Source organism: Anabrus simplex, chromosome 1 (genome assembly GCF_040414725.1).
Source record: "Anabrus simplex isolate iqAnaSimp1 chromosome 1, ASM4041472v1, whole genome shotgun sequence".
NCBI lineage: Eukaryota > Metazoa > Arthropoda > Insecta > Orthoptera > Tettigoniidae > Anabrus > Anabrus simplex.
In genome coordinates this window covers 586,436,199-586,451,548 of record NC_090265.1, presented here as the reverse complement: position 1 = coordinate 586,451,548, position 15,350 = coordinate 586,436,199, and the positions used below count along the sequence as shown (strand labels likewise).

The following is a 15,350-nucleotide window of genomic DNA, read 5'->3' as shown; positions in this document are numbered from 1 at the left end:
ATCACTCATAAAATACAGGCTCACTTTGCCTTTAACATCTTCCTAATTATTTTCATAATATTTCATTTCCATTACAATCCATTTTCTTCTTACTTGAAACTTTTTTTTTTGAAATACGGGGGATTCCCATGACCAAACGACTTTATAATGATCTCACAATTAACTTCTCAAAACTTTTCCGGACCTCAGGAGCAAAATAGCATACCGTGATTTTCTGTATCACAAATACACAGTGTCACAAAATTTTAAATTTTCCAAAAATGCCAACTTATGATTTTCTTCACTGGAATTCGATATAAACCGCAAAGCTTGTTTGACATTACTGCTGAACGCATAATTTATCTCAATTTTATTGTGACGTGAATATATATAATTCGCTGGGGCCACCAAGGACCACGTTAAGTCTTGTTGCATTTGACACTGAACTTGGCCTTCTTTAGAGCCCAAATTTCCCTCATTCTTTGTGAGTGGGCCTGCTTACGCTCCTCTGTCCAAGGGGCTCCGTGTCTTCTCTTCGGTTGCTCGTCTCGGTTTAGCCCCTTCGTTAATATTTTCAGATGACAGTAAAATCGAGCCCGTCTTTTTCTGATTGTGTTGGTAATTTTCTCTATTTTGCTGTAGACTTCCTTGTTGGATCTCTCTTGATGGACACCATTTCTGTACTTTGATCCCAAGATACCTCTCACAATTTTGCGTTCTCTTTTCTCCAGTTCTTCAAGGAGTCCTTTGTTGGCATTTAGAGACAGGGTTTTGGCTGCATATAGAACTACTGGCTTCAGAACTGTTTCATAGTGACTATCTTGGTGTTTTGGGAAAGGCATTTTTTGTTGTAGATTGTGCGTGATGTTTGGTAGGCTATTTCCAGTTTGCGTACTCGCTCCTGAAGTGCTTCTTTGTCCAGTCCATTTTTCATGATGATCTCACCCAGGTATTTGAATTTGTCTACTCGGGTGATGTCCCCGTATTTTGTATGGAGTTTTGGTGGAGCCTCTTTGATGTTAGTCATTACTTCTGTTTTCTCAAACGATATCTGCAAACCAGTTTGTTCGGCAATTTCCTTTAAAATTTCAACTTGAGCTCTAGCGGTTTCTATGTCGTTTGAGAGAACAGCAATATCATCGGCAAATGCTAAGCAGTCTGTTGCGATTCCCTTAGATTTGGTTCCTATTCTCAATGGACTGTAGTTGGTTTCCTGTAATCTTACCCGCCAGGTTCTGATGATCTTTTCAAGAACACAGTTGAAGAATATCGGGGATAGCCCATCACCTTGTCGGACTCCTGTTTTGATGTCAAAGGAATGCGAGAGACATCCGTGGAACTTCACCTTGGATTTTGTATTAGTCAGGGTGGCTCTAATTAATGCCAGCAGTTTCAAATCAACTCCAAATTCATTTAAGATGTTTAGCAGGACTTCCCGGTCAATGGAGTCGTACGCTTTCTTAAAGTCCACAAAGACAGACACATACTGCTTGGACCTTGGTGTACAATATCTGATGATCGTTTTGAGATTTTGTATCTGTTCAGCTGTTGAGCGACCTTTTCTGAACCCTCCTTGGTATTCACATATTTGATGTTCGACTTGTGCTTCCAAACGCTCCAGGATGGCAAGTGATAGAATTTTGTAAGTCACAGGTAGCAAAGATATTCCTCTGTAGCTGTTGATGTTCTTCATGCTGCCTTTTTTGTGTAATGGGTGGATCAAAGCTATTTTCCAATCTTCGGGTAGGGTCTCCTTGTTCCAAATTTCTTCTATTTGCTTTTGCAAGATATCAAGTGATTCCTCTGGGGCATATTTCCATAGTTCTGCTACTACCGAGTCTTCCCCCGGCGCTTTGTTATTTTTGAGACGTGCAATGTGGCGCTTGATTTCATCTCTGTCGGGTGGTCTGGAATCTGGGTACCTGAGTAAGGGTTCCTTGGTTTCAATGGAGCTTTGCGGTTTAGAGCAATTAAGTAAATTCTTGAAGTAGTCTGCCAGATTGCTGCAATTTTCTTCATTTGACATCGCCAGTGAGCCATCCTTTCGCTCAAAGCCTAGAGATGGTGGTTTATAGCCAGTGAGTTTGCGTTTGAAGGCTCAGTAGTACTCTCTGCTTTCATTCTTCCTAAAGGTTTGTTCTATCTTTTCAATGAGAGATTTTTCGTATTTACGTTTCTCAGTTCTGAACACCCTAGCTGCTTGGGCACGTTGGGTTTTGTAGGTTTCCCAATCATTTTCTGATTTCGTAGAGTAGTACTGTTTCCATGCATTGAGTCTTTCTTGGAGGACTGATTCGCAGGTACCATTCCACCGGGCATGCTTTTTGCTTCTCTTGATTTCTGCAATGTCTTTGGCGGCCTCAACAAGGAGACTTTTGGCGTTGTTAAAGTCAGTCATTTGGTCTAGCCTTCTCCTGGAACTCCTCGACCCTTTGCCGAAGTTTATCATTGTCGAAGCGTGTGATCTGTTTGGTTGTCTTCCTTGTGTTTGCGGGAATTGGTTTGAATTTGACAAGAGACATAATGATCTGAGGCCACATTGATGCCTTTCTTTACCTTGACATTCATAATCTCAGGGCTGTTTCTCCTGGAGATTGCAACATGATCAATTTGGAACTCTCCGAGAGCTTGGACGGGAGAACGCCAAGTCATTTGCTTTCTGGGTAGATGGCGAAAGTGGGTCGACATGACCTGCAGGTTGTGATTTTCGCAAATGGACACCAGTCTTTTGCCGTTGGGATTGGTTCTTTTGTGAGCAGGGTAATTTCCTATAACTTTCTTGTACTTCTGTTCACGACCTAGCTGGGCATTGAAGTCACCCAAACGAAGCTTGACATGGTGTTTAGGGATTTTGTTTAATTTTTCATCCAGTAGGTCCCAGAAATTATCAACTTCGTCTGGATCAGACTTGTTCTTATCGTTTGTAGGAGCATGTGCGTTAACTAGGGCGTAGGTTTTGTCCGCGCATTTAATTGTGAGTATAGACAATCTGTCATTCACAGGTTCAAAATTTGCAACCGATTTAAGGATCTTGGTTCTAACAGCAAACGCGATTCCAAGCATCACAGCTCCATTGAGGATTCCTCTTTGCGCTTTGCTCTTGAAAAATCGGTAGCCTTCGGATTCAAAAATCTCTTCATCTGGGTACCTTGTTTCCTGTAGGGCCATTATGGATATCTGATTTTCGTGATGAGCTTTGGTGAGGGTTTTCAGCTTGCCAGTTTGTGTACGTGAATTTATGTTGAAAGTTGCCAGAAAGGTTTTAGATTTTGGCCTGAGTTTTTGACTCTTCGGGGTACACCGAGACGCTCCGACTCGTCTCTTGCATTATGTCGAGTCTCCCCCAGAATCCGTGGCGTTCCCGACGAGGGATTTATCCGAAGATTTACCCCCTAGGGTATGTTTCTTGAAACGTTGTGCCATCATGCTTTTTGACTTGACTTTGCTTTGGACGGGTACCCATCCTTTTACAACTAGGGTTGTTAGCCCTAGAGGTTGCCTCAAGACGTTTTCTGGCTTCTGGTCATTTACCAGTCTTCGCCGTAACCCTGGCAAGGGACCAGTTTTTTTTTTTCACGGTGGTATTTTATTTCCCTACTACCCTGTGACTCTGCTGGCAACAGAGCCAGCGAGCTTCCCCAATTCCAATGGGACGCGCCCGATGGAGGTAACCGGTAAATCCCCACACGGGGAATATTATTATTATTATTATTGGATAATTTGATTTTTGACTTTATCACACTCATAACGGTTATTTTAAAGTTATCCTTATTGTAACTTTTACCGGCCCCAACATTTCATTGATTTTCAATGCAATATTTAACTCCATTTTAATTTTTTTTTTTTAAAGAATTTTAAACACATCTTAAAGTCACGTGCACTGACATAAATAACAGACAATTCACCTCCACACTAGAATAACGACCAGACACATCATCGTTGCAACACTTAAAAGTTACACACGTAACAAATACAACACGATGTTATGATTAATTAATTAATTAATTAAATAAAAGGGACAAGCATTTACATTTCTAACTACAAAACATGATATTTAAATTAGACACACCTGTAATTTCGTCACTGGCATAGCATTATCTTGGCTTCATTTTATGCCAGCCACCTCAGACTTAGCCTCTCATAATTGCAGGACACATCCTTCGCATAAACACTACCTTTTAAATACAAAGATTCTGCACTCGGCTTAACGCAACGCACATTAAATTCTTTTTACATCTAACACTTGACAATAAATTTTATTATGTACACTTATAGAACAGTTAAACAGTCCTGCTTCGCGTCAAGAACTCAACTAATACAGTTTGTGGAATCTTCCAACTCCTTCCTATCCATATGTTTCACAGGTGTGTGTGACTGACCGTGAGACACAAGCTTATCTCCGCCAAACTACAGTCCTCCCTTACCTATTACCAAAAATAACATTGCAATAATTCACAAGAGCTATCTATGAATCTGCTGTCTCCCTATGCAGAAGTTCAGGAATCCTACAATTATTCAACTTATGATTTCCTTCCAGACTGGGATGGATATCATAGATACACTGTTATCAATATCTAATTTATCTCCGTTCACCATTTACCACTTGGTAATATATTCCTCCCTCAAGCCAACTGGCTTTAGAGATTCTACAAGTCTTAGCCCACTTTAACCCTTCTTCTTAATGTCGCCTGACGCAGACCCACACTCTCAGACCATTGAATGATGACTGACTCTCTTGCCTGAGAAGTCTGTATTTATGCATGTAGAAGGGACGCTCTGCATGGCATTATCTACTGTGGAGCAATCGTTCCAATTGATGAACACTGGACTGATTTCTACGAGACTCACTCCAGAGATTCCACCAACTTTTCCAGTCAAGATGGTGTTGTTTGCTGATGTTTTCTGTTTCTTTAACGGGCATAATTAACTAATTAATTCATTTCGTGCAAGAGGATTCTCGTGCATTTTGACTGCATGTCCTTGACAGGTGTACTCCTCACTCTGCCAATATGGATGCTAACTTTTCTCCTAGCCTAATCAAATACATTTCCACCCTGTAGACTTTAGTTTCATCAAATATTTCCCAAAATTCTTACTTATTTCTTTGTTAATGACAATGCCGAAATCTCTCGCAATGAGGGTTATTATCCAGAATTTCATTATTAATTACCCGAGGTCTTCTGAAATGTTCCGACCTCATTCGAATGGGTGGGCTGCTTCCCGATGTGAGTTGTCACGCCACAGAATGCGAGATGAGCTTGCAATAAAAATATGGATGCGTTCCATCTTGTATTTGAAATTTCAGCAAGGTAGAATTATGGCTTCACTGGAAATACGAAAACATGGAAGTACAACGGCAATGGCGTAATGTGTACGGAACTCAGCCACCAACACGTACAACAATTTATCGTATTTGGGATAAATTTGAAGCCAACGGTACTGTTCAGGATGTGCATAAGAAAATCTGGCCGACCAAAAACAACAAGTCCAGCTTCCAGTGCTGCTGTGTTGCAACATTTTACTAGCTCACCTCAAAAATTTGTGGATCAGGGTGCACGTGAAAGTGGGGTAAGCCGATCAACCGTACAACAAATCCTGAAGGCTGCAAAGTAGAAAGTGTACATTCCAAGATCACTACAAGCTATGAACAAGGACAGACCAGATCGAAGGATGGAGTACTGCGAGTGATTTGAAGGCATGCTTCGCAAGGATGAATGGTACTGTAAACCGCCGCAACTGTGTGTACTGGACTGCCGCAAATCCTCACGCTCACTTGGACAAACGTATTAATCTACCCACTGTTAACATGTGGTATGTCATCGCGCGGTTTGATTGGCCTATTCTTCTTTGAAGGTACCTTAACTGGTGAGGCGTATCTTCATATGCTGCAAACATTGATTTTACCTGCCATCCGAGAGGTGTTTGGAAATTAAAGATTTTACCTACAACAAGATGGCACTCCATCTCACTACCACAGAGATGTCAAAGCCTACTTGGATGAAAATCTACCTGCACAATCGATAGGTCAAAGAGGAGCCGTTGACTACCCACCACGGTCCCCAGACTTTACATCTCTTGACTTCTACCTATGGGGGACCTTGAAAAATTAAATTTATCGACAGAAGACACTGAACGACCTACGAGAAACCATCAAGGTGCCCCATGTGGCTTTCACACCGGCAACACTGACAGCCGTAGTTTGGTCAACAGTTCAGCGGCATCGACGTTGTTTGGCTGCTAATGGGGGTCACTTTAAACACAGAAAATAACCTTGCCCCTGTGCAAGAACTGTAACGGTATGTCATTTTGTAACATATGAGTAAACAACACAGTAAAGGTTTCCACCTATTCAATACAAAATATATTCACAATATTTTAAAATTACATGGAACTAGTATCGACCCATCTAGGGGTCATCATCAGCCACATCAAAGCAAAGATCACTCTTGACGAAATCCTAAGAACATGTTAATTTTAACAGTAAGATTATAATGAAATAACAAGTGAATGTGGTAAATGAAAAGAGATGTTAGTATGGAACAGGTGAGTAATAGCTAATGAATATACAAGGAATATACATAAGATGTTTGGAACAAAGTATAAAAGGGGGGTTAGTGTTGTAAAAAATTATATAATCATGGAAAACAGTAAGTCCTTATATTGAATGCAATGTGAAATGGCACATATAAAATTACTAGCTGATGTACCCGTGCTTCGCTACGGGATTCTCAGAAAGACTGACTGTGTGGTTTTCCTACCTGAAATCAACATAGGTCATTACAAAAACGTAAGTATGAATATAGCGATTGAAAGCAATGCTATCATATAAAATACTTGATCAAATGGAAAGCCGCACGTTTTATCACTTTTAACGAACAGTGCTGCGGTTAGATTGCGGTGCCAATCTAATAGTCCAAAGTTCCAGAGCTGGAATGACCAGGCCGCAGATTGCCATGAACACTCATCTGTCATTATTCCACTAAATATGCACACTGTTCATTCCAATCAGTGCCTCAGAGTAGGGATTGAATACCCCCAATGCTACGCTGATCCAGTGTGTTACGTACCAGTAGTATCAGAAAATTTATAAACCAGGGGAATGGCATGCTAAAGAAGAAAGTTATCTAACTCCCCAGCTACTTCCCATCATTATTCAGGCAGGCTGTTACACTCTGTCCGACTGGGTGAGTTGACCGTGTGGTTAGCGGTGCGCAGCTGTGAGCTTGTATCCGAGAGAGAGTAGATTCGAACCCCATTGTCGGCAGCGCTGAAGATGGTATTCCGTGGTTTCCCACATTCACACCAGTCAAGTGCTGAGCCTGTACCTTAATTAAGGCCTAAGTCACTCCTAGCCCTTTCCTATCCCATCGTCGCCTAAAACCTATCTATGTCGGTGCCACGGATATCAAATAAAAAATACTCTGTACGCAGCAGTAATCCTATCTACCGGAGATGAGGGGCAACAGAAGACACAAAGCACATCACGACAAACAATGGTCAATGTAATGTTATTGTTGATCAATGTTATGATCTTTCTATATTGTAGGCCTACACATTTAGTTTTCTTTCGACTCTGTGATTTGTAAAATATTTTATACCGTAAACTGTAGTTTCTTATTCTCCGACTTTACATACCGATTTTCATTAAATACTGTGTACCGATTTTCTCGTTACTCGCCGCTGATATGGACTTAGTAACAAAAATCCAAATTCATTAATATCTTGGTGATCATAGCCAGTACGGTAACAATGTATAAGACATGAATAATAGGAAATTTAATACCAACCTTAGTTATCTAGCATTCATCGACTACACTTCTAATAAGAAATATTTGAGAATCATATTTTAAGCCTTCCCATAAACTACCATTTCACTCAGCGTGAATAAAATAATTTACAGCCTAGACTATAGCGACTTATTTCCTGACTTTGCATACCGATTATCATCAAGATAGGACTACTAATAACAACAATATTTGAGAAGTTAAATTTTAGGCCTTCCCCTAAACTACCATTTTTCTCAGCGTGAATACAATTATTGATAGCCTAGATTGTAGCAATTTATTGCCCAACTTTGCATACCCATTTTCTTTAAAATACGACCACTAATAACATAAATAGTTGATAATTCAATTTTAGGCCTTCCCCTAAACTACCATTTCACTCAGCGTGAGTAAAATGATTTATAGCCTAGATTGTAGCGGCTCATCCCCCGACTTCACATACCGATTTTCATTAGACCACTAATAACATAAATACCGGTAGTTGAGAATTCAATTTTAGGCCTTCCCCTAAACTATCATTTCACTCAGCGTGAGTAAAATGATTTATAGCCTAGATTGTAGCGGCTCATCCCCCGACTTCACATACCGATTTTCATTAAATTCTCTTCAACCGTTTTCTCGTGATGCGTGTACATACATACAGACAGACAGACAGACAGACAGAAATTACGGAAAAGTAAAAAGTGCATTTTCTTGTTACTATGGACATGATCGATACAGAAATACCATTCTTTTCAAATTCTGAGCAATGTACAGACAAAACTCTTATTTTATATATATAGATATATGGCTTAGGAAGAGTGGGGGTGGTATAGGAGGGAAAGAGGGCTTAAGGTGGGGTTGGAGGGTGCGGGAGAAAGTGTAATTGTCTCGGAAAAGTACCTTTGATTAAATTTAGGATTGAGTTTTGGTTGGCTGCATTATTGTTTCTGAGGAAAGTGATAAATAGATCGAAGAGTATGTTGGGTTTCTCTGAGATTTCATTGAGATTGTGACTGGCGTTAAAGTATTGGTCTAGGTGTATGTAGTAATTTTCCATTATGTCGAGTAAAGGGCCCTTGTTTGCAAATACGAGGATGTCCATGTCTCTTATGTATATTCCTTGTATATTTATTAGCTATTACTCACCTGTCCCATACTAACATCTCTTTTCATTTACCACGTTCACTTGTTATTCCATTATAATCTTACTGTTAAAATTAACATGTTCTTAGGTATTACATAAAATCAGCTTCATGGTCCGTATCGCACTTCAATAGATTCACAATTAAGTATTTAATTTATTTTCCACCTAGTCGATACAATGATTGCTTAAGGCAATTTTTAATGGTCAAAAGTGGTACATGTTTCGTATATTATCAACATCTTCAGCCACATAACACTGTTTAGATGAAAAATATATAAAATTGACAAAGTAACATTAATTTTAAGGACACTTCCTCTAAAGCATTACTTTGTCAATTTTATATATTTTTCATCTAAACAGTGTTATGTGGCTGAAGATGTTGATAATATACGAAACATGTACCACTTTTGACCATTAAAAATTGCCTTAAGCAATCATTGTATCGACTAGGTGAAAAATAAATTAAATACTTAATTGTGAATCTGTTCTTAGGTATTCGTCAAGAGTGATCTTTGCTTTGATGTGGCTGATGATGACCCCTAGATGGGTCGAAACTAGTTCCATGTAATTTTAAAATATTGTGAATATATTTTGTATTGAATAGGTGGAAACCTTTACTGTGTTGTTTACTCATATGTTATTCTCAGTTCAATACGGACCAACAACATGAAATTTATAACCCTTAATGTCATTTTGTTCCATTAATACTGACTCTCACAGAGTGTCTACATTTTTCTGTACCCCTCTGATGGATGATGTGAGGGCAGTAGAAGCAAAATATGGAGATAAAAGAATGAACATAAAGTTATTTGATATTGTAATTAATGTTATTGGCTTTCCATCTTACTACTTTTACGGTTTTTGGAGATGCCAATGTGCCGGTAAATCTACCAACACGAAGCTGATATAACCAGACTGAGCCAGGATCGAATCTGCCAAATTGGGGTCAGGTGACGACATTTCGGATAAAGATCTACAGGAACAGCTGAATACATGGTGATAATCAGAGAGGAGAGAGTGAAGGAAAAGAGCAAAGTCAGGGTAAAATGGTAGCAAGACACCACCCATTGTGTGCTTTATGTTTCTCGTGTAGAATCCTGTTCGATTCTATCCCGCTATATGGAATGGTGGATTGGAAATTCCGACTGATGGGTTTGATTCGATTCCACAAGGTGAGTGATATTCTGGTGTCCGTGTTGTCATAGCGTGAAGTCGTATGGCCTTGGCAAGCCCCAACAGGTTCCATGACACCAAAGATACACCGCAAGCATGCGAACGTTCTAACACAGGGTGCAACTTGCGCGCAGACTGGAGGGTTCTAACCATGGGCTGCTTTGAGCGGACGTTTTCTATCTCAAGGGGCTCTAAAATATGAACTGTTTAACCGGGAAATATATTTACAACAGAACACTTTAAATGGGAAAAATATACAAATATCTTAATGCAACCGATCAAGGGACCAAGAATATCACACTTCTTAGGCGAGGAAAACCTCTTATGTGGGAACTTCTTAACCGAGTTTCACTGTATTTGTAACGCTCCAAGTCTAGCTATCTGATACAAGCTGGGAGGTCTGCTTGCAGACGGATGGAAGTGACATTGGTCTTGGGACTGTACTGTTCCATGAGAGAGGAGGAGGAGGAGGAGGAGGCAAGGATATAACTGAGTATGTCAGTAGGAAACTTTCTGCTCCCGAGAGAAACTACTGAACAGCCAAGGAGGCATTAGCAGTTGTATGGGCTGTCAGGAAGTTCAGAGGTTATCTAGAAGGAAGGAAGGAAGGAAGGAAGGAAGGAAGGAAGGAAGGAAGGAAGGAAGGAAGGAAGGAAGTTCAGACTTTTTACAGACAACTTTTCACTTCAGTGGCTGAACCAAGTTTCTGGAACTAAGTCCATACTGATGTGATTCTTGATTCTTGCTGATTTTGACTTTGAAATTTGTCACGTTCCTGGCATAGCCAATCAAGCTGCGGACAGTCTATCAAGAAATCCTGAGGACGGACAGAAACCGGCCACAAATGTATTAGAGAGAGATTCCTGGGCCAACTAAGAGGTCTCAAACCGACCCTGTGCTCCTTGCTCCCCAGCGAGGAAATAATGAGATCAATTTACATTTAATAAGGAAATGGCAGACTGCCTTGGAGGATAAGAGAGATGAAGACATAGACATCAGGACACCTAGATGTAATTTAAGACCTAGAGAAAGGAAGGTCCAGGATAGATATTGAAAGTTTTAGGGGGGATAACTGTCGTAGGTCCGATATCTAACCTTCAATAATCATATTTAATATAATAGATAAAATAATAGGAGTTATGATGATCTATAAATTGTGTATATATATTAATGTTTTGTGTCCCTGGACGTATAGCATCTATATAATTATCCTGCTTATATATTAGCATGCTCAGTTTACGATGAATAAGGTACCAGTGGACAGGATTTTTAAAGACTTGTGACATAGCAATGGACGTATTAACACACAAAGGCTTCCAATATGGCACCAAGAAACATCACCAATAGGTCATTAGTGTGAAACATGTATATATTTTTTATAGATTCTTTTAAAAGAGCGATTGCCTTTTTAGGGAATAAAAAGATCACAAGTGCGAGGACAGGAAAAAAAGGACGATTGAAGAGAACAGTATATGTATCGTAGTGACAAAGTTATACAAAGAAGTAAACGTGGTCTCGTGTGATATTTTTCTTTCGTAAGAAAAAAGCATATTGAGAACGAGACCACACAGTGATAGAGTTTGAACAGGACTCTCTGAAAGTGAATGTGTGGTGTGGATTGTTGAAGGACCTTGTTCTTCGCGGAGTCTACAGTTAATGGAACACATTACCTAGACATGTTGGAGCTGTATGTTGTGCCACAACTTCCTCGTGGCGTGATCTTTCAGCAAGACAGTGCATCATGCCAGTATGCGGAACCAGTGAGGGGTTTCTTGAATCATGAATTCCCAAATCGCTGGATTGGGAGAGGTAGTCCATCGACTGCCTGGCCCACTAGAAGCCCCGACATTACGCCACTTGGTATCTCTCTGTGGAGGTTTGTCAAGAATCAAGTGTACCAAATACCAGTTCATGATCTACCAGATCTGCGCCATCGCATTCGTGCAGCTATCGCAAATGTTTCACCTACAATGCTGCAGAACACTTAGAGAGAATTGGAACAACAAGTTAGATGTCTGTTGTACCACTAATGGTGCACATGAAAATGAAAACCTACAACCTGTTTTCCAGTCATTGGCCGGGTCAGGGATGGATTGAATGAAGCATATATAGGCTATTAGTACGATGGGGTCGCCACTCCCAAAGTGATTTATTAATGAATGATAGATGCTATGAAATGAGAATGGAGAGTGTTGCTGGATGAAAGATGACAGGGAAAACCGGAGTACCCCGAAAAAAACCTGTCCCGCCTCCGCTTTGTCCAGCACAAATCTCACATGGAGTGACAGGGATTTGAACCACGGTATCCAGCGGTGAGAGGCCGACGCGCTGCCGTCTGAGCCACGGAGGCTCCTAATGGTGCACATATCGAGGTATATTAGATGTGTAAAAAGAACATTTTCAGCTACCCTGTTTGAAGAAACAAACCGCCAATAAATATCTCAACTACTTCTCGATTTATTATATCTTATACCTTAAAAATTCACTGGGCCTGAGCCACGGAACCGTTCCGTGCTTAGTCTCGGTGGACCAAACGCCGGACCACGGAACGGTTCCGTTGGCTCATTTTACTACGTAATTCAACTTTTCCCCAAGAGATGGCAGAGTGAGTTGCATTTGTGATTTGTGTAGGGACTCTTTCTTTGCAATGTTATATGCTCTTTGCTAATATATATCGATAGTGTGCTTGGTAATATTAGTTTGAAGTGGGCTATCTCTAGCTTCGAGATTCGCTTGTAAACAAGATGGCTGCAAGTATAGAACTGATACTTACCGATATATAACCCCTTTTAGGACGTAATGATGATTAGGAATGAATTTTTTCAGTGAAATTGGTAGTAATGTCAGTACTAGTGTGAGCAACGCTCCTGCAGAACATATAGATGGGGAAATCGAAGAGGAAGTGCAAAGAGAAGATTGTGTTACAGCTCAGCAGGCGGACTGAACACGGTCCTGTGATGCTAATATTCCTTGTTCCGCAGTTTGTGGTATGAAAGCCTTTTGTTTTCATGTATATTTAAATCTTTAATGGTCTTGTAAGTAAGAAATTTCTCATGATATGAAGAGACTCTATATTTCCTCCAAAATAATCCAAGCGCCAATGCAGTTTCAATCCAACAAATATGCAGGGCTCAATGGGTTAACACGGACACCCTATATATGATATTTATGCCTGAGATTTGGCCAGTGGCAAAGAAGAATGAAACAGATTACAGGCAGTCGTAAAACTTCTAAGAAATATGTTACAGGAGACGGATATAAAATAAGACAGAAATATAACAGGTGTAAAATTCGAGTGATAAAATTGAGAAAAGTAGGCCAATTTGGTTCAGACATAAAATACTGTAGGTGAATGATAGTCCAGTAAAATTGAACATGTTGGTATGCAAAAGATCGGGTAGTTTTGATTTTTTTGATATACTGTTAGTGTTGGGCCTGTAATGTAAAATCCAAGTTTTCGAGCTTGCTGCGCCACAACGCCCCAATTGGCACTGGAAAAACATCAACATTTTTTACTTCTGTTTTATTTTCAAAATATCTCCTAAATGGCTGGTTTAACAAAAAAATTTTATCATTCCAAATTAGAATTAGAGTACATTTGCTATAGTTTGAGCCCAAATTCAGCTCTCTAGCTTACGTAGTGATTGAGATACAGGCTTTCAAACAATCGTGCTTTTATAAAAAAACTTACTACAGTTGTGATTTTTTGTCGAATTTTATTAAATATCTCCTAAACTAAGGTGTTTAGAGAGAATTTTATATAGTTCAATTTTTAAGGTGAGAAACTTTTGCTGTACGCAGAGCAATGGCGTTTCTACGACCATGTAAATTTTGCTGGTCACTCATTATTATATATATCCAGCTTAAAAAGGAGAAAGTAAGTGGACGACACTTCAATGGACTGAAATTATTCAGATTTTGAGAAGATGCCACCAATGTTGAAGTGGAGTGCCAGGTATTTTGTCATTCTTCTTTTTTATTTTATTAGCTTTACATCGCACAGACACAGATAGGTCTTATGGCGATGATGGGATAGGAAAGGCCTAGGAGTTGGAAGGAAGCGGCCATGGTCTTAACTAAGGTACAGCCCCAGCCTGGTGTGAAAATGGGGAAACCACGGAAAACCATCTTCAGGGCTGCCAACAGTGGGATTCGAACCCACTATCTCCCGGATGCAAGCTCATAGCTGCGCTCCTCTAACCGCATGGCCAACTCGCCCGGTTTGTCATTAAAAAATAAAATAAAAAAATTCCACTATCTCAGCTGCCACTGAACCAGTGAACTTGGGATAATGAGTATGACACCCTACCACGATTCCACCGAGGCAAATAACACTAGATACCCAACACATAAGACAAAAGGTTACTCCCTCCGCTTACACCAGCTCGTCAATTTGTTCATCTTGTGTGTTTTCCTATACTTTTTTGTAACTTATGTCTCTGATGATTTTCAATACTTAATAGTATAGTCAGGTTGTGTAGTGATATGATGAATAAATACAGATACATTTATGCACTCTATGCCCACCCTTACTGTTAAATCAGTCTCAAGAAGTGCATGATTCTCCAAAATTGGCTTTGCACAAGGAATTCCTTAACATGTATGTAAGTGAACTGTTATTGAAGCCCTCTCCACTGTAATCTTAAACAGAAAACATACAACCACTTACACTACACTACCAGTCAGACAAATAATCAGTCAGAAGTAAAAGTTTCACTGTAGTGTAATCAGCAGTCGGCAGCACTGATATTACACTTGCTCACTCACTCACCCACTCATATTTCTTTTCAATAAAAAAGAAAAGACCACTGACCTTTCTTGTAATGTGCTCTATTGACATTGCTTGGCTTGTTCACAAGTGTCCCAGCTGAGAATCCAGGAGGTAATCGAATATGTAGAAGATGCAACGAACAAGGTCTTGCACAGAAATTTGGCACATTGCTGGTTGAGTAGTAAAGGCGCACTCCACTCCTAGTCACTACCACAAAGTTCACATGTGGAGATTCATTCATTTCAACAGCACAAACTTGTACAATTGACACAAAGATTTTTGCTTCAAGGTATCTGTAACAGATGTATAAAACCTTAAAACTAGTAAATAAGAAAGGATTTACATGATTTACATGTACAATCATTTTTTTAACGTACTGTTATGCCTGGGTATTCAGTCTGCAAGCCTGCAAAAACAAACTACTAAGTGCCTTACATGTACAATCATTTTTTTAACGTACTGTTATGCCTGGGTATTCAGTCTGCAAGCCTGCAAAAACAAACTACTAAGTGCCTTA

General features: G+C 39.8%; 1 protein-coding gene across 2 annotated transcripts in view; it reads right to left on the bottom strand.

Moving 5' to 3' along the window:
* Nup154 (nuclear pore complex protein Nup154) overlaps positions 1 to 15,350 on the bottom strand; it is a 324,740-nt gene that overhangs the window by 252,720 nt on the left and 56,670 nt on the right. For both annotated transcript variants that reach the window (XM_067144924.2, XM_067144923.2), the window contains exon 8: positions 14,876 to 15,126. In XM_067144924.2, coding sequence (XP_067001025.2) covers positions 14,876 to 15,126 — 251 coding nt within the window. The remainder of the gene's footprint in view (positions 1 to 14,875; positions 15,127 to 15,350) is intronic.